Source organism: Urocitellus parryii, chromosome 6 (assembly GCF_045843805.1).
Source record: "Urocitellus parryii isolate mUroPar1 chromosome 6, mUroPar1.hap1, whole genome shotgun sequence".
Classification (NCBI taxonomy): domain Eukaryota; kingdom Metazoa; phylum Chordata; class Mammalia; order Rodentia; family Sciuridae; genus Urocitellus; species Urocitellus parryii.
Genome location: NC_135536.1, coordinates 166,913,431 through 166,933,332, shown reverse-complemented (window position 1 = coordinate 166,933,332; position 19,902 = coordinate 166,913,431). Strand labels below are relative to the sequence as shown.

Genomic DNA, 19,902 nt, shown 5'->3' with positions numbered 1-19,902 from the left:
TTTGTTTTCTCTTCCATAAATTTATTGGGATGGCTGTATGGATATGTTTTTGTATATTCTGTAACGTTGATACTCAAGATTAAAAGAAAATTTTCAATTTGAAGGTTAAAATCTCATAAATGTGGGTTTTTAGCAACTAGAAATTTTTAATATAAGCAAATATTATCTATGAGGACATGGAGGAAACTAGGAGAATATTCACAATAGTAAACAATATTTTCTGATGTACCAGGTGTTGAATGATTGATTCTTCTTGATTTCCCTTGTAAAATATACACAAAATGATATTCGCAGACCTGGGGAAGTAGCTCATTGGTAGAGTATTTGCCTAGCATATGTATGGCCCTAGACTCAAGCCCCAGTACCACAGGAGAATAAAGAAGGAAGACCTCAGACCTTACAGTTTCTTAAGCTGGGAATAGTAAGGTGACTAACAACCTCTAAGCCAAGTAACTTGGCTTTTAGAAATTGCAGAAGTAGTTTTCCATTCTGTTCAAGTGGATGGATACAAGACATTTTCTGACACTAAATGCCTACTTCTCTGATGGAATATTAACCTTTGCCACCCTGCCAGGGCAATGCTAACATGATTTTGTCCTGAATAATGGATTTTTTCCTTAAATAAACTCATACAACAGTTATTAGTTTTTTAAAAAGACTCAATCAATTGAATGAGACCATCACTATTTTAACAATCTCCTGATTATTAAAAACAAATCAAAATGTTCCCAAGTTCTATAGGTTATTACAAATATACCTCATGCCAAGAGCTTCATTATAATCGGGGGAAAAAGCTTCTTTTCAACTTCTATATGGCATTTATGTGAAGTCTATCACTCGGGACACTATAGAAATATAAAAGTAGTAATTTTCCAAGTGTATTATTCTTTATGTCTCCCTAGCCCCAGCAAAAAGGCAAATCACAGGTTTTGCATGGCTGTCTTCCTTTCCAGGTTGAAGTGAGACCATTTTATAATGAAACCTTATAGTTCTTTTCTTTGTTAAGCTCTCCTTTACCTATTGTAAAATAACTCCTGAAAATTAGATATACATGTGCTTAACGTTCCTATTGTACTCCTTGTTTCAGAGAAAGAAAAATCACACACAAAAATGTAGGTTTTCTGAAAGGTTGAAAAGAATATGGTGAATTTGCAACAGAACGAAAATTAGAAAAAATATCCACCTTGACATTCTTGGTATCAAATAGTTTTCAAATTATTATTTAAAGCAATGGTCCCCCTTCAACTTCTCATGTTCCTTTTGAAAATATAACTATAAATTGTCTCTGTTTTTTTTTTTCTCCCAAGACCTTAGCACACCAGCTTCTAACATTTTCTCTTCTCCTAGTCTCCACATTCATCTCCTCAGTGAGACCATAGTTAGACAACTTTAGGAATCAAGCCAACTCACAACTCTGCCCTTTTATCTTAATAGGGTTTTCCAGAAATCATGTGGATAAGGATCATACCAATTATTCTGCTTTTTCAGCTCTCAGTAACAGGAAAGTGTCTGTTAATGAGATTTCGGTATTGATAGACATCAACATTTTCCAGAAAGAAAATGGCATAATTTCCAATGTGCAGGAAGCAATTTCTCAATGGATAGTCAGGTTCAAAAAGCACAGGAAATATAAAAATGATAGACTTAGAAATTATGGTCATGTAGGCAGCTTATTTATTTTAACCAATATTTCTAAACAGAAATTAAATGTGTTTTTATGATTCTTGCAGTCTGGAGTCCATACCTACTGGGGCAGAAAATCAACATTTAATAATGCTAAGTAATTCCTGCCCATAGAGGATATGTAAGTTCTCAAAATGTTTGGATACATATAAAATGAGCAGTACCTGGAATTCAAGTTCAACCCCTGAGACACATAATCTTTGTGTTGCCTTTTTCCATATCCCTTGATTGGCATGTGTAGGAAGGCAGCAACTCCTAAAGAAACTGGGTTTTGTGGGTCATTAATAAATGTTCTTTCAGAGAAACTATCTTACATGTAAGAACAAAAAATAGCTTCAATGAAAAATTATGATTATTGAGATCACAGACTCCAAGCTTATTGGATTCTAGTCTCTCATTGTCTTTGAGCAATTTTACACCTCATAAATTAGAGAGAGATCTGATGGAAATGCAATCTAACACAAACATTACATCCACAGGAGTAGTTTAACCCAATAGTTTCATCTTGCATGATCACTCACACAGATGCTCATAATGAAAACTAGAAAACATTACTAATTTTTCTCTTTACCTTTCACTGTCCACAACTTGTCCAGTAGCATTAAATTATATGCCAATTCTCCCCATTAAATGATACATGTATTTAACCATCTTGGCCCAAGCCATCACCCTATCTCTCTTGAAGTGATAATCAAAGGACAAACTTTAGAACTTAAGTCAAATCATGTTTCGCCCTGCTTTCCACCCTCCAATGCCTTTTCATCATACTGAGAATAAAATCCACCTTTCCTACAGGTGATTTTTACTTATTGAATAGTCTTTTCCTCTTCTCTCTCTCTCTCTCTCCACACACACACACACACACACACACACACACACACACACACAACTGTTATTCCTCTTGCTTATTTTTGCTTGAAGATATCAAACTTTATCTTCAAAGACTTCATGATCACTCTCCCGTCTCCAAGAAACACTTTCTAGAACTTTCTATGGCTGACTCATTACTCAAATGCTGTTGACAGAAGCCATCCTGGACCATCCTATTTAAAAGTGTATCTTCCTTCCAGAGCCCTGACCTTTTCCTGCTTTATTTTCTTAATTACACATATGAAAATCTGAAATTATATCACATATCCATGTGTTTATTATTATCATTCTCTCATACTAAAACATCAACTCCTAGAAATCACAGGTTCATCTCTCTTTCACAGTTGACTTGTCAATGTCCACAACTGGGTGTGGCTTAAAGGATGCCATTGTGGGCTGAATAATATCCTCCTCTACCACCATTGGGTCACATTCTCATTCGAGAAACTGTGACTATGTTACCTTAAGTGGCAAAGGGACTTTTCAGATGGGATTAAATTAGTGATCTCAAAATAGGTATATTATCCTTGATTATCTGGGAAGGCCTTAAATGTAATCAAAGATTTTTTTATGAGAGGCAACTATATCAATGATGATCTGATGATGAAACTGAAAATGATAAGGGAGGAGACAGAATTCTGCAGCCTCTAGAAGCCAGAAGAGGCAAGGATGCATTCTGCCATCAAGCCTCCAGAAGACAATAACCTCCAGACACTGTGATGTTAGCACCTGTTATGGTTTAGGTGGGAGGTGTCCCCCAAAAGCTCACAGGTGAGACAATGAAAGAAGGTTCAGAGAAGAAATGGTTGGGTTGTAAGCATCTTAACCCAATCAGTGATTTAATCCCAATAGGGATTCACTGAGTGGCAACTGAAATGGTAGGATGTGGTTGGAGGAGGTGGTAATTACAGTGTGTTTTTGGTGTGTATATTTGTATCTGGAGAGTGGAGTCTCTCTTTCTCTGTTTCTTGATCACCATGATGTGAGATGTTTCCCTCTGCCATGATGTTCAGCCTCATCTTGAGCCATGAAAAATGGAGCCAGCTTTCCATGGACTAAGACCTCTGAAACCTTAAGCCCTCAAATAAACTTTTCCTCCTCTATAGTTGTTCTGGTCAAATCCTTTAGTCACAGCAACAAAAAAAGTTAAGTTAAACTGCTCCATAAGACCCATCATTTCTGACCCACAATTTTTAGCTAATAAATGTTTGTGTTAAGCCATAAATTTGTGGTCAATTTGTTTTAGAGGCAATAGCAAACAAATATAGATGCAGTCAATAGGAATTCACTTAATGAGTTCACTTAATAGAGGAATATAATACTTTGGAGGGAGGTTGTATATTAAAAATTTTTAGGTCTTGTCTGTTAGGTTCATGAGAGTGTATGTATAAAGCACTTTATATAATCACTCAATACTTACCAAATGTTATTATTTTTATGTTTTATAGTTCAAGGGAAGTACGAGTTCTCTGTTCCTTATCTCTCCCTGTACATTAAAACCACTTGAAGAAGTATAAAATGCTCATGCTGTATCTCCTAACAGCAAGGACCAGCTATATAAGTTGCAGGACCTCATGTAAAAAGTATAGGGCTCCTTAATCACAAATTATTATAAACTTCAAAATAATACCAACAGCTTAGCACTTAAATCAAGCTCTGAGTTCTTGTAGGGATGACTGCACACATCATGTCCCCCATAGAGTTCCCTTTATCCAAAGCATTCTGAAATAAGTTGTATGGACTTGTTTTAAATGTCAAGTTATTCTAGTGTGAAACCACAGTTGAGTACAACTGATGTAGTTCAACAATAGCTTTCAGTAAGTTGAAAACACTGAGACCCTTTGGTGGTACACCAGAATATCTCTAAAACAAATTTTAATGAGACAAAATCAAGCTTTTTTGCTTACTATGGTATGGCAGAGTGCTACCTCAAAGAAGTCTTCATTGCACCTCAGATGAAGGATGGCAAAACTGAAATATTTATTAAAATTCCAAGTGACTGAAGCCTTGGTTAATTAGGATTGGGTAAAGATCAGAATGCAATTGTACAAGATCAGAGAACACAGTAAGGCAAAATGATGTGAAAACTACTATGTGTTCTATTGAAGAATCTGGTGGGTCTTTTAGAAGGTCCCTGGATAGAACATACAGTTATTTGTCACTTTTATTTTCCTGGGCAAGTGTTTTCTGGAAACATTATCATGACAAACACAGTATGGAATAATAAAGTCAAGTTAATTTAGACTTTAGGCAGTGTAGACATGCTGGATTCGCTCCAGGAAGGTGAAATGTCTTGCTCAGTATTACACAAGTAGTGAGTGAGTCAAGATGGACCCTGAAGGTTCTGACTCAAAAGTAATGTTCATACCACCTTCCAGGGTGCTTCTGCACTTAGACCTGTGTAGGAGAGAGCAAGAAAACAAAAGAAATGTGTGGAGCTTTTAATATATGTTAATCTAGACAACAAAGTAGACCCTACTAAAATTCTTTCCAGAGATAAAAATAATTATTTGTGATTCTGAGTTTTGTTAGCTGGAATTACTGGACCATGTAGGGTCACTAAATTTAGTCAGTTTATATTCTGGCAGTGAATCTATAGGTCTTCAGATTTGTGATGTGACACTTATCACACCTTGGATTAAATTATTACCCAAATCAATAGTGCATATTTGGCATGAAAGCCAAATGCATGAACAATGGAATAAAGAAGTGGGAACTGAAGAATGTTTTTTTTGAAATAACTCCAGAAAGTCAGAGCAATGTGGTTGAGGCTTTGATAATATGAAAACTGATTTGGTGGTGGGTTGCGGGTAGGGAGATGCATGTTTCCAATTAGAGAATCAGACTGAAGGAACAAATTTGATGTAGTAAACATGAGATTCTCTTCAGAAGCAAATCTTCCCCTGTGAAATTATAAACTGGATATTATCTTTGAGACAGCTTCAATAGCCATCTGATTTTTTTAAGACATTATATTATACCCTTACAAAGAAAAACAGCCTACGTCAATACCACTTGGAACCGTCAAAAGCTGTTGCCTTGCTCCATTGGTGGTGAACGGTTTCATTCCACGGGGATCTGGCTCTGCCATGGAAGTCAACTTCAAGCCAACTTTGCAGCAGTCAGAACAGGCTAATAGCTCCCAGAAACTTGAGAAATTTCTGGAAAAATATGCCAATGAAGGTCCAAATAAAAAAGCTTTGAGTTGTGATTAGAGCAGTCCACTAAAGTGATACAAAGGCACAGGCACAAAATTAAAGAGGTGCAGCACTTACCATCCTACTCCAAGGATGACTTATGCAGGTAAAACTAAAGAGGCTGAAATTAATGTCATGTTTGGTGGACAGGATGTGCTCATATGTTGCTGGGAGAATTCCTGAGGTGGAATGTCTGCAAGATGTGACTCATGAGCCCTGGAGAATCCCTTGGCTGAAGTAGATAGGTAGTGAGCCACAATTTGCTACATTCTTAATCCAAGAGCAAGAACCATATAAATTTTTAGCACTAAAGTAGCTGACCAACCTGAGGAGGCAATAGAATGGATAGCAACAACCTCAAGAACCATCTCATGGGGCCCATACTATATTCCTTGAGCAGATTTAGGGAACTGGGAGTGATAGCAAGCATAATCCATCTTTTTCATATCTTAGGTAAGCATAGACAGGGCCCAAATTCCTTCAGGATCCCCTACACACACAGTTCTTCTTGAAGAATTGGTACCAATTAGACTGCAGTACAATAGGTTTCCTATGGTGAGGAATCTAAAAGAATCCAATATGGGTGAGTCCACAGGAGGATCACCCCAACCTGCCCAGACAAATCTGGAGGGCTGAGAGTGTCCAACACTTGCTTCTGTTGTAGAGAAAGAATTTCCAGAGTAGTCTCCACCATGAGGGTGCTTAAAAGCAATATAAGCTTTCCTTACACAAGGAACAGGGACTGGAGGAAACTGAAGATTCTCTGAATGGGGAGAGGGTATGAGTGTGATTAAATCCTGAATCTGATAAGTAGGCCTTCAGGAAATTTTCCATTTTCTACCTACAATGTTTGTGGAGAGGACAAAGATGAATTTTGGCAGAGGGAACTAAGTCTAAATGTTCTATGACAAAAGCCTGGAAAGAATTCTGATCTGGCCAGCATAAACTAAATATGTCAGATAAGGGCTGACAGATGGAAAATGTAGTAGGTATACAGGGACAAGTCCTTTGGACACATGGATATGGAAAGCCTCCTACCCTTTTCCTCTCTCAATAAAGGAGAATTCTGGCCATTGTCTTTGATATTTAGTACTTTCCTGGAGATCCACGGTTTTGTTGTACAGCAAGATGAACCTTAGAAACAGAGACAGTATATTTATATCTATATCACAAAGGATCTGTGGAAAGAGGATCTTCCTTTAGAGAAAGTAAAGAAGAGAGTTAGTAGTAAGAGGAAAGTGGCTAGGAGAAGAAAACAATTGGTGCTGATACTTTGGGGGAATACCACAAAGAATTTTTAGGGAGAGAATAAAAAATATAATGAGCAATACACTAGTTTGGAGAATGAACAGCTTCAGGGAATAAAAAGAGAGAATTGTAATAATATTTAGAAAATCATTTATACTTTCAATTTCTGATTATAATCCTTTGAATGCAATAATCCACAGATAGGGCTATGTGAGCCTCAGAATTTAATTAGTATCTGGCATCCTACCTCATAGCAAAAAAAAAAAAAAAAAAAAAAAAAAAAAAAACAAATCATCCAACCTAAGAACACATCATCACCAATTAGCTTCCTCCCAGTATTTACACTTGCTTCCAAGATCATTTTATTCTGATTTCAGGAGTTGGATAGATAAAGGTTGAGTGTTGATCTCTGATGGATCTGTTTATTTCTGGTTCATCCTTATTCTTAACATTACTTGTTTCAGAGACCCAACCCAAATGAAAGGGTCTCATAAACCCTTCCACTCTTAACCAATCCGTCTCCTCAGCCAGGGAATACTCTCAAAAGCATCCCTAAGCTTATCAACACTCCCCTATTTCTCCTCTTAGAAAGAGCAAATGCCCTCAGGAGAAAAATAGCCCCAAATGCCAGGATAACCCCTAGCTCTTTGATGTAGACTCTAATGCCATATAATACAAAATATATACATGCATATTTATATTGTTTCTAAAGCAATTTTTCATGTTGTTCTCATTGAAAGAGCTAGTTAAAATCCTCTACCTCCTGATTAATGATGTAGAAGTTTCCTATTAATACCATTGTAAATATGAGACACAGAAATTTTAGGTAACATGCTTAAATTCAGATCCATGGCAAGCTGTGGACCTAGATTCAACCCCAGGAAGATCTGTTCCAGTGTCTATTCTCAATCATCAGCTACCCACCTGCTAGGGAAATATATGTTGCTTTCTAGCGTTTCCAAAACAAATCATGGAAAGTCCTGAGGAATATATTTCTAACATTATGGTATTTCTCCCAAAGGTGATAATAATAATCATGATTATCATCATCATCATCATCATCATCATCATCATCATCCAGGGAATGTCTCAGTCAAAATGTTCAAAAGATCAGTTACATAGAAACACTGTGTATACCTGACAATAATAGAACTTATGGGTAATATGTTCATATAATAATAAAATAAAAAGTATTGAACCAATATATACAGGATGAATGAAACTCAAATACATTATTTTGAAAAAAAGTACCTTTTTATATTTCATACTCTTTCAGGTTTCTAATGTTTTTCCAAAAAAAAAAAACTATGATGTTTCTATAATAATTTTGTCTCAAGAATTTAGACAAGTCTAATCGGCTGTCTGATGAATTGCTTCCTTGTGTGATTTGTAATTGTTATGGTTTGGATATGAAGTGTCCTCAAAGAATCATGTATTGAAGCCTTGGGTCCCCAATGCAGGTATGTTTAGAGGTAGGGCTTTTGAGAAATGATTGAAATGTGAGGGCTGACTTCATCAGTAGATTAATCCACTGATGATCTATGACCACTGGGTAGTGATAAAAACTGTAGGCAGATAGAACATGGTTGAAAGATATTGGTTCATGGAGGTATTTCCTTAGGGGGACTGTAACTTGTCCTGGCCTTCTCTCTCTCTCTCTCTCTCCTTCCTCACCTCAGGTCTCAAATGTTGTAGGCAACCTACAATTGACCAAAATGTCAAAAAAAAAAATTTAAATTCTTTCCTCTTCTAAGTTTCTCTTGTCAGCTATTTTGGTCACAGATAAGAAAAGCTAACACATTAATTTTGGATTGTGAATTCATCTTAAATAGGGTTTTACCAATGTGAATCTTTAAGCCAGGATGGGGATGTTTTAAAGAGTAGTTTTGTTGCTTTCATATATATGACCTTACCTGCTGCTCCATTAGCCTTATAATTTCTTTGAGACTATGGAACTAATCTCAAACTCCAAGTTTTATAAGGTCACACTCATGATTATAATTTCTTAGAGAAGCCTATTGTGTATCAACACATACACCAGAAAGGTTTTCTTGTGCTAGTGAACAGACTTGTTTTGCCAAGTAGGTAAATGGGATATTATTTAAATTCCAATATCCCATCTTGAGGCAGCCAACACCTTTTATCCTCTAACCATGTGGCCAATAAAACGTATATTCTGCGATTTCCTAGGGCAACAGCTTTCCACCACCACCATTACCATTATCACCAGCACTGGGAGAGTCCTGGTACTAACTCATGTTTATTTGTTTCATGGTAAATTTTCAGCCTCATGTTCTTTTTGAGATCAACTTTGCCTTTAAAAAGATACCAGTTATAGTTTAGCCAAGATCTCTAGCTTTTGTAGTGAGCTTTCAAATGTTTTCTACCATATTTCTTGAAAAGTGTGTTTTAGAAATGCTAGAGATTAAACTCCTCCTTGAAGATTCACATTATTAGCTGCTTAGAGGACACCAATTTAAAAATTCCTTTGATCAAAAACTGTTTTTGACATACAATGCAGAAAAATCTCTTTTTGGGTTGGGCCATAAATCACCACTTCATGCATTTTATGAATGAGACCTTTCTGCTAGCCCAAGAAGAGCCATGAACTAGTTTCTTGAAGTCATTTACTTGGACCTACTAATAAGACCATGTTTGAATCACAAGACAGGGGCTTATAAGAGCAGAACTACAGTTTTAAAACATGTCAATATCTACGTTAAAAAAAAATCACCTTCCTTTATGCTATTTAAAAAGATAATTACCTCTGTTAGAAGATAATTCCTACTTTTCCAGAGTCTACAGAACAAATGCTTTGAAAAGAGGGTCAAATGTCTTGATGCCAAAATTATAATCCAATGGCTTGGCCCATGGTGTTATATATGGACTGACCTAAACAAACAAGACATTTGGAAAACTCCATTCTATACCTGGCTCTCTCACCACTATTGCAGTAGTATGCTATTTTCCACCAGTGGAGAGAGCCTTCCCTTCTATTGACAGTCAAGGATATCAAAAGTATTAAAGAATGCATTGTACAATAATGTTAGTGGCCAAAGTAATTACGAGTGTGTGGTCAACTTATAAACTGCTAGGTTTTAATGCTATTTATTAGACTGAGATTCATGCTTAGAACTTATACACAGAGAGCTTGTTTGAAGAGCAGTTCCATAGAATAACAGCTCAGTAATTAAGATTGTCCTAAAACACATATATTCTCTGGGTCTATCCTATAGTCTCTATCTAAGCAACAACAACAAATAATTTTAGAAAAGGTCTCCATAAGTGACAGTAGTACACAATGAATTCTGATGGTGAAGTCTTTCCAAAGGATAATATTTAAGTTAACATGATTAGTCAAATGTCTACTAAACAGAATATTTGAGAAATCTATAAATTTTTGATAAGAGTATCAGATATTGAAATGGGAGGAAAAGCTCATGCAAAGATTAGAGAGAAAGTGAATTCATAACTTTCTCTTCAAAAAGAAAGTAAGGGCCAGAATTTATCTCGCTGGGTAGGCAAAGAATCTCTACCAAGAATAACCAAGTTTATATAGGCTGAGACAAAGCTAACATACATATTTCTCTGTAGGAGGAAATAAGATTCAGAGTTAGTTACTCTGAGGGAGGGATTTAGAGGTATACCAATTTAATAACTTTCTTACTACATATCCCACTATCATCTTCCAAGAGAAAAATAAAATCTCCAGTCACATTAAGGCCTGAATGTGTTTAAAGAATTGCCTCACCTCCTTTGTGCTATTTTACTGCAATAGTGGCAAGAAAGCCAGGTGTAGAATGGAGTTTTCCAAATGTCTTATTTAGGATACCAGGTCGGTCCAGTGTCTTGGAGGAATCACAGCATCATTTGCCATCGGTTCCAGTCCTGCCACCCTAGACCTCAGGACAAAGTGAACCTGGGAGGTGAGTGGAATGATTTTGTAAAGGCAATACAATTGGCTATGATGATGATGAGCTCTTGAATCATAGAACTCGTCCTTGAGCAGCTAAATGGCACATAATTTGGTCTTTACAGATTTGGGGTGGGAGAGGTGGGGAATGAACAGACAGATAAAGAGCAAACACAGAAGAAAAAAATTTTTTTAACAAAGTAATATTTTTAACTGCCTAGGCAAGTGGTTTTGTGAAAATATTTATATGAAAAGCAATACACTATTTTGCATTTATGTAGTTATCACTATTGAGTTTTGACATAAATGAAAATTTACAATAAAGTGAAACCACACAGGATTAAGGTTTATGTACAATTCTGTATCAGATGATCTATAATATAGGCAATGTACTGCTTGAAACAATATCTTGATTTCTCATTTCACTTGCTAAAGATGCTTTTTAAGGAAACAAAGAATACATGGATAAACAGAACACTAAATGAAACGGCAAAATAATCAATACCATTACAGAAAATATACATAACAAATTTATAATGCATGACAGTACAAATAAGCAGTGTCTTTAGTATAACAACTGCATTCCACAAAGAAAGTATCTACTAACAAATATGATCTAACTATACCGAAAACATATCACATATATAAAGCATCACAGTCTACATAAATTTTACTGAGAATAAGCCATCTAAGGCCATATCCTGGGCTGAAGTTTTCAAATAAACCTCCACTTTCAGAAATCTGTTCACAACAGCCCCATCAGGTTTCATCAGACTTGATAACATTTGGCTTTTGCAAGATAAGCTATAATCTTCAAGAGAATCAAAATGTAAGACTGAGGTAAAGAGATACTACAAGAGGGAACATTTTGTTGGCACTAAAGATTTACATGAATAACTTCCAAAATGCTGATATATTTGACAGGATGGGTTCACCACACATGTATAATACTGACAGAAATAACACTACAACACTGAGATGAAGGACCTACTGACAAACACTAGCAAAAGCACCAATCCCGCTTCTTTCTCTCACTTCATGCTCAAGATTTTACACTGAAATTTACTCTTCTTTTCTACCTTTTTATTTTAATTTGGACCCTTTAATGTTTCCCATCCTGTAAGCAAAAGAGCAGCTAAAGTCCCAAAAGCCTTGCTAACAAAGTTGGATGGCAAGTATTCCCTTAAATAGCATTTTTTATCATCCAACCCAAAGGAGGTACAGGATGCAGATCCGAAAACTTACATACACTCAAATCATGTAGCAACCTCCAAACTATCAACAGAGTTTGGGATCATAAAAAATCAAAATGCAGCTTTCATAGCTGCAAAAGCCAACCTATTCAAAGCCTGTTTACTTTTTATAGGTAGTTATTTTTAGCTTACAGAGATCATATTCACAAGATAATGTTGCAAGTACTTGCCAAACAGTGCAATGCCCTGTGAATTGAACAGGCACTATCCCTGACCTATTCAATTATACTTCAAAGGGAAAGAAAGTGGAATTGCTTGTGCATTGCTTCAGTGAGATCCCTAACCAAGCAGGCTTCTTTTAGCAGATCTAGCAGGAGATGAATAATAAAAGAAATCAACAATAGGGTAACTAGAAGTTTCACATTCCTTCTAATCAGTGACAAGGCACCCTGCTCCAACTACCTGCACATAAAGTGCTATGTACCCACACTCCACAATCATTACTTTACTTCATTCACCTATTTTGAATTTGCAATAAAACACAATTGTATGATTAAACAAACTGATACTGCAATAGAGGGAAGTATGACTTTTTAAAAAAATTTTAAAATCAAAATCACATTTTCCATGCATTTAACCATTGGATTATCTACAGAAAAAAAACAATTGAAATGCTGATCTGATTTTAAGTTTAGGTTGATGTTTTTCTTTAGGTTTATATTAAGTATTGAAAACAAACCTAGAGGTTCAAGTGAAAAGATAATAAATTAGATGTGTATGGATCAGGCCACCTCCTAGAAAAGCTATCTTTTGTTAGGATGTTAAAAAAAAAGGAAAAAATGGTTCTTATAGATAAATACTTAAACTTTTACTGGATCCTCTTCCCAAGATGTTTTTCTTCCCACTTTATATTTTTAAAAAAGAAAATACATTTTTCTTATTATGTAGTTAGGTATTATTTGAGGTCCAAGTGTAAATTGGGCTTACACTTAAGAAAAAAAATAACAAAAACAACAACAAAAACAAAAAAACAAAGTAGAACGTGTTTTCTTTCTCATGCCTTTCCTCTAGTTGAAAACTTCACTTTAAAAAATTCTATTTGCGGGAGGGACATTATATAGAAAAGCCAATCTATGAAACCTTTCTTATTTCCTAACTCTAAACTTGAACTCACTATTCTTTGAAATCTTTGTTTACACAGCTGAGTTTGTAAGAGAAAGAAATCCAGTGACAGGAGGACAGGCACAGCTTAGCTTGAGAGTATCCAGAAAAGCGTCCTGGTGTCAGGGAGTAGAACTGCCCCCATCAGAACCATGGCACTTTGGGTGAAGGTGTGTCAGAGGGGCGGGAACTGGAGTGAGGGGAAGAAACAGGCACAGGTCAGGTCAAAATTCTTCCTCCCAGTCCATCAATTCTGTGATGGTCTGAAGAACACAATTACTAGCAACTTTAACAAACTTCAGCATATTAGGGAAGAGACTATTAGCTGAGTTGGAAAGATGAAAAATAACTATCTTTGAAAATCAGTTCTCCTAGTAAAAACCTCCTTTGGGCAAAGTTGAAAGGAGCTTCAATCAACTACAGGAGGGTAGAGAGTTTCAGAGCCTCCCCCACCAGTGAGCCCTGTTGTTCACAGTTAATACAAGGAAAGGGTTATATAAATAGTCAGATAGAAATAGACTGCATTTCCTTTTTAAAGATGACAGAAACTTTCTGAATTTCATAAACCTGTACTCATTATTCTGTCTGGACCCAAGGGGTATAAGCCTGACTTTAAGCATCTTTCATATGCTTGGAATCTAATTTTATGAATTTATTCTAAGACATAAATCAGGTAAGAAAAAAGTAGATGGATGGATTTTGAAAAGAAATTGGGTTCCCTGGGTACTTATAGTAGATTGAGGAGTGAGAGATTTACAAAGATACAATTCTCTAGAAGTTAAGGAAGATGGAAACAAAATCAAATCTTTTACTTCCTGATACTGACTTTCATTAATTTTTTCACCAAAAGCACATCAAGTGAATGAAACTAGAAACAGTTTCCAGTTATTATTAAAGTGTTTCAAGAGCCAGGGAACCTCCTGAGATGGAAACAAAACAACACAGTATTCAAGTTTTCTTCACAAGGCTACCCTGTACTGGGCAAGACTTAGATCACTTCTGGCTTCAAAAAAATATAAAGCATTGCTAAAGAAACTTTCTGAAAAAAGAAAACTACTACAGGTTGGCCAAAAAATTGTTTTAAAATCTGTCCTGTAAAATCCCTACTTCCTTTTGAAACTCCAAAGGTTACAACATTTCATTTGAGATAGCTGGCAGTCAGGGCTTCATCAGTTGTGTTAGATTTTCTAAACCTTCAAATGAGAATAAACATGGTGGAAGCAGACCTGGCTGCTGCATCTCCTAAGTGAGAAACAACTGTGAAGAGTGTGGGTAGTCTGCAGGCTCATAGTAGAAAAGTTGGAGAAATAAAAAATAAGAAATAAAACATAACAAAGGAGATTTAGAGAGCTGGCATATTTCCAAGCTCTTTTCTAAAACTGTATCCAAGGGCCCTCTGGATTTCTATCTCTAAACAAATATTTGTGCACTGTGGTGCATGATGTTTCTTACAGTTTCACAAAATAAATAGTTAACACATGAAAAGGAAGCAAGACTTATGCTATTCTTTGAGGATGCTCAGAAGTAAAGGCTGCTTTGCCTTCATTTTACGGATCTGTAGCTTTTTCTCCAGAGGGTGCTAATGATTGGGGGTTGCCTCCTCTGGTAAAGACTCTCAAGCCCCAATTAAATGAACTAGTTCCCATCCAGATCCCCCAAACAGATCATAACAGCATGTTGTTTTTATCTCTGGATTGTCATGACTGAAAGATTGTCCTTAGGGTACATGAGGCCTGTGCCTATGATACAATGCCACTAGAGATCATCTTTTAAGGGAGAAGCTTTCTCAGTCAGGAAAAATTAAGGATTTGGTTTAAATTGCAGACCAGAGGAAAGCTGACATATTCTTTTGGACTGCACTGTTGGAAACTGCATCACCGAACCTATCTATGGTCCCTTACTGGCATTCTGACTCTTGCGCTGCCTCAATGCATCTTCTGCCACTTCTGTATCAGGTGAATGGGGCTGCTCTGTGACGTCTTCTTCAGCCTCATCAGGTTCAACTTCTTCCTGGGTCACACTGCCCTCTCTCAGGGGCCCTTGGTCACTGACTTCACTTTTCTCCTCATCCATACCACCTGGCAGATTGTCCTCTTCCTCTTCCTCCTCTGCTTCATCCTCATCGCCAAGGTCTTCTTTCTCTTCTTCATCATCAACAAGGCTGTCCTTGTTTTCTTCTTCATTTGAATCATCTTTTTCCTCCTCTGCATCCTGCAACTGTTCAGCCCTGTGAGCTTCCTCAGACTTCTGATTCTGCTCTGTAGAGAGAAGACAGGAAAAACATCCTCCAAATAAATGATGGTAATTCAGTATTCAATTGAGTGTGTTTATCTATGAAATGAAAAAAACAGGTGAATTGATAGTTTTATCCACCTTGAAGCTCTTGGTATTATACAGAACAATTCTTTGCTTAGCATCTTAGCCCCCACCTAGGCTTCTCCTTCCCTGAGGGCCTTCAGTTACTATGTTGACTTTGGCAGAACATGTGGGCAGAGAGCAAAGGTTCCTTCATGCTCTGTATTTTGTAGCTTTTAAAAGGGTCAGTGGCTGACTGGTCATAGCAATTGGTTCGGAAATGTGACTTGAGCTGAACCAATCAGAATACTCCCCAGGAGAGTCAGGAAGAAAGGCCATCCTGTTTCTTAGAAACTGGTTAAACTGGTAAGATGTGAGTTGGGACTGCTGATAGCCACTAAATGAGCACCATGGAAACAGAAACCCAACATCACTCAGGCTGGGAATGATGCCAGAACACCCTTGGACTTTTCAGACAAGTAAGCTAATAAATTTTCATGTTCCTCCCTGAAGATGCTTTATACTGAGTTTCTGTTACATTTAAGAATTCTAAGGATCACATATATTATTCAATTATCTATGGAAGTCTCAAAGCCCCCAAAATTTCAAGTATGAAAATACATATTTTATCTAAACTTCAAATAAAATTCAACAATTACAAAGTCTTTATGCAAAGTCTCAAAAAATAGACATGAAAAAGACATTCAAATCCAGGGCCACTTAATTCCAGAAGCAGTGTGAAACATTGCTAGGATTCAGGAATACTGCCTTAAAGGACAGTAACACACAGTAGAGACTCAATAAATGTGCACTTCTCTCCCTCCTATTGTTCAATTCAAATGAGGAAAAGCTGTCCACTGATTAATAAAGGGCATAAAACTAAAGAGCAATTACCAATATAAAATATACTCCAACTTAACAGAGGAGAAAAAGGATTTTTTATTTTCAAATATACTCAGAGAACATATTTTAAGAAAATAGTCAAGGTGATATTTTGTTCATCTAAAAAATCAGGGGAAACCCCCTATGTATAAGAAGCACAAAAAGAATTCCAAACCATAGAACACCACAAAATTCTAAACATACTCTAACATATGAGCTTTTCAGACTTACCAGAATGTTCAGATAAATTCCTTGGAAGTGGCACATAGAAACATTCTGATATTATCACCAAGATCTGGGGGAAGAAAAGTGATTTTATAGTAAGTTCACATAACAGTTATTACCAAAGGGTATAAAAATTAGGCCTTGCTTCTATATAAACAGACATTCTTAGACTAATAATTAATAGCTGATCAAAAGTCTTCAAAAAGATAAAGATATAATTAAGAATTTCCTCCTTTCAAATGTGACATAACACAGGAAAATACCAATAATTTAGACAAGGGCCACAAAGTCAAAAGCCTACAGAGAGTCTACTATAAATAGATAAGTGAAACAGGTATAAGAAAACAGGCTCTACAAGCTAACTCTAAAATGGTCTCCCTAAAAACACTATTTTGAACAAACAAAACTACTATGTATTTATTTGAGCTGCCTCACACTAATAAGTAACCCTCAATTGAGTGGAAGAAAATTTCAGGGTCTGGAATTCTTATGAATACCATTGCAATTTCTACAGACAAACTGTGAGAAAACTACTAAAAAAATGTGAACTAAATCCTATTTGAGGCAGTGATGGATTAGTTTCATCTCTGACCTTGACTGAAGCATAAGTCATTTTCTATTGTAATAACCATGTCTTTTTCCTTGATGAACTCTAAGCTCCTTAAGGATAGGATCCATCTGCCATGGCCATACTGATGATACTAATGGCTACATCCAATAAGGCACCTGGTGCCAGAACAAATTGAGATCCACTCTCTTCGTGTACAATTTTCCCTGCCCTTAAAGCACAACACGAACAGATCCAAGGATAAAGAAAGCTGCCCATTTAGAAGGCTATACATTTCTTCTTGTATTTAATGCTTAGATTACAACTTCTTTTTGAATAACTGTCCAGTCTTTAAAAACAGGAATAGTGCTACATATTCTAGTGTTTTACATGTGCTCTAAAATTTTAAATAAGTCAATTCATAGTCCTTTTGATTCAATTTTAAAAGCATCAAATGAGTACTCTACTTTGTGTTCAGGATTACTACTAGGCATATATTCATTTATTACTGTACTTGATATTTGGTTCATTAGGTTCAAGGTACCATGCATGTTAATATCTGGGGCGTGTGTTGCAAAGAGGAAAAAACTATATTTATGGAAAATAAGTCTCATACAAAGCACTCTGATACTTAAGAGATAAAGAGCTTACATCCAGGTATGGAGTGGAGAAGGATCAAGGATGGAGGAAGCATTGAGCCAGGGCATAGAGTGGACAGCATGGGCAACATTCACTGCGTGGCTGCTCTAAGCTGCAGCCAGTGAGATTCCTGAGGCTCCTGGATCTCGATAAAGTCACAAGTGCCAGGTTCAGGAGACCCATGAAGTAAGGCAGTGCATTTCAGGAAGGCTTTGTGGGTTGGGGAACAATAAGCTCCAAGCCATTAAATCACCCTTACCAGCAAAGAGGAAGCATTTCCATGTGTTAGGACTGAGATTAAGGATCTTACATTTTTAATGTGATATTCATATGTTTACTAGCTATTTTCAGGACATAATATCTCTTGTGACTTTTTTTCTTTCTTAATTTCACCAGGAAGGACAAAGTCTTAATATATTGCAAGTGAAGAAGAAACATCTTTCAGTGACAATACAAGCATTTCCAACAATGCCACAGGGAGAAACTTGCATTTATGATACTAGAGGGCAGGCTGGTACTGGAGAAAAGATTCACAGGGGACCAGTCCCACCTTTGTCTTTCTTGCATTAGCTGAATAACCTGAAATTCCAACTGCTTTCCCTTGTGCTCAAAAGGACAGGTTTGAGCTAGCCTACCACCAAGGTCTGTTGTCTTCCTTCTCAGAAACTGGGAGGAAATCCTCTCATCTTTTCATTAGATTCTTTCACTTCAAGGTCTAATTCTGGTCTAGAAAACCTTTCAGAAACAGTCTATAGGAGAATGGTACCTTTCTCTTCATCTTCTACAATGACCATAATAGGTTTTGGCTTCTACCTAGATGCAGATTGCCATGCTCCAAAATGAAGAGGTGCATTGAAAGATGGAGTTTTTTCACAGAGTTATTGACATTCATGATTCTAACACTGGGGACCTTCCTCTGTGGAAGGCCCCAAGCTAGACATTGGTTATCAGCATCTAGAAAAATAATCTACTTAAGCACCAGAATTTGGATAGTGCCTATATATGGCAACAGAAATAGATATGGCAGAGGAGGAAAGCAAGTCAGCCTCTTCTTTTTCCATGAATGAACTATCTGAACTGAAAAGCTTTTAGACCTAAGCTATTTGGATCATAGCCTGTGTTCTGCAGGACTTTTCTGCTTCTCTAAAACTTTGCTGCCTTTCACCCTTCAGAGTCCAGTTACTGACAACAGAATGTGATCCTGTCACAGTCATTTGATCTATAGACTATGAACTAAAGATCACTCCAATGTTAGTTAAAAATACAGAATATATACTTGATTCTAAAACTGAGCTCTTTATTTAATGTGAAAAATAACATTTTATAAAATACTTCTACCATTACCAGGCTCAATCAAGAAAACAAACAAAAATCAAATCAGCAGACTTGTTTTCATTTCCCATATTTTAAAACTGGGGTGGGGGGGAATAGTAAATACAATAGTCAAGCTAAATGAAGAAATAATAGAGAACATTTCTTATGGAAAACATCTTGCCCTCCTAGCACTATGAAGACACACAATAAAAGGAAGGAATGTCTCAAAAGTCATCAGAACCAAGTTCACATGTCTGCAAGCCTGGCCTTGACTTTTAGCCCCAGGTAATGGCAGAGGTGTCACAGAGTGCTGAAACTCACATCTGAAGCTCTGGCCTCTAATCCTGACTGTAAAAAGCAAGTGAGTCACAAAGCCTCTGCTGGCTGCAGCTTCTCTGGGAAGTGGGTGGTGAAATAGAGTATTTTAAAGGCTGTTTCCTTTGAGTACTCAGGCAATTCCTACTCTTCTATTTTGAGAAATCCTATACTCAGCAGTTTTATCTCGGATTTATTCTATCTGAACTACTCATCTTTACATCCTGGCTTCACAACATATGTGTCATTCCCCAGGGAATGTGGGCAAGATGTGGGGCAGCTGCTTCTCTGGGCCATTTAGAGCCAGTCTCAGTGATTCTGTTGAGCAGCAGCATCCTTTTCCCTAGTGTGCTACATTCTCTCTGTGGCTAAGAGGTGAAAACAATTGAGAAATGCTTCTTCTATAATCCTAGAAGCTAG

General features: G+C 36.7%; 1 protein-coding gene across 1 annotated transcript in view; it reads right to left on the bottom strand.

Annotated features, from left to right (window-relative positions):
* Positions 1-11,714: 11,714 nt before the first annotated feature.
* The window catches only part of Tmx4 (thioredoxin related transmembrane protein 4), a 42,750-nt gene continuing 34,562 nt past the window's right edge, over positions 11,715-19,902 (bottom strand). The window contains exons 7-8 of the mRNA XM_026385794.2: positions 16,674-16,737; positions 11,715-15,523 (exon numbers count right to left, since the gene is read on the bottom strand). Coding sequence (XP_026241579.2) covers positions 15,153-15,523; positions 16,674-16,737 — 435 coding nt within the window. The 3' untranslated portion in view covers positions 11,715-15,152. The remainder of the gene's footprint in view (positions 15,524-16,673; positions 16,738-19,902) is intronic.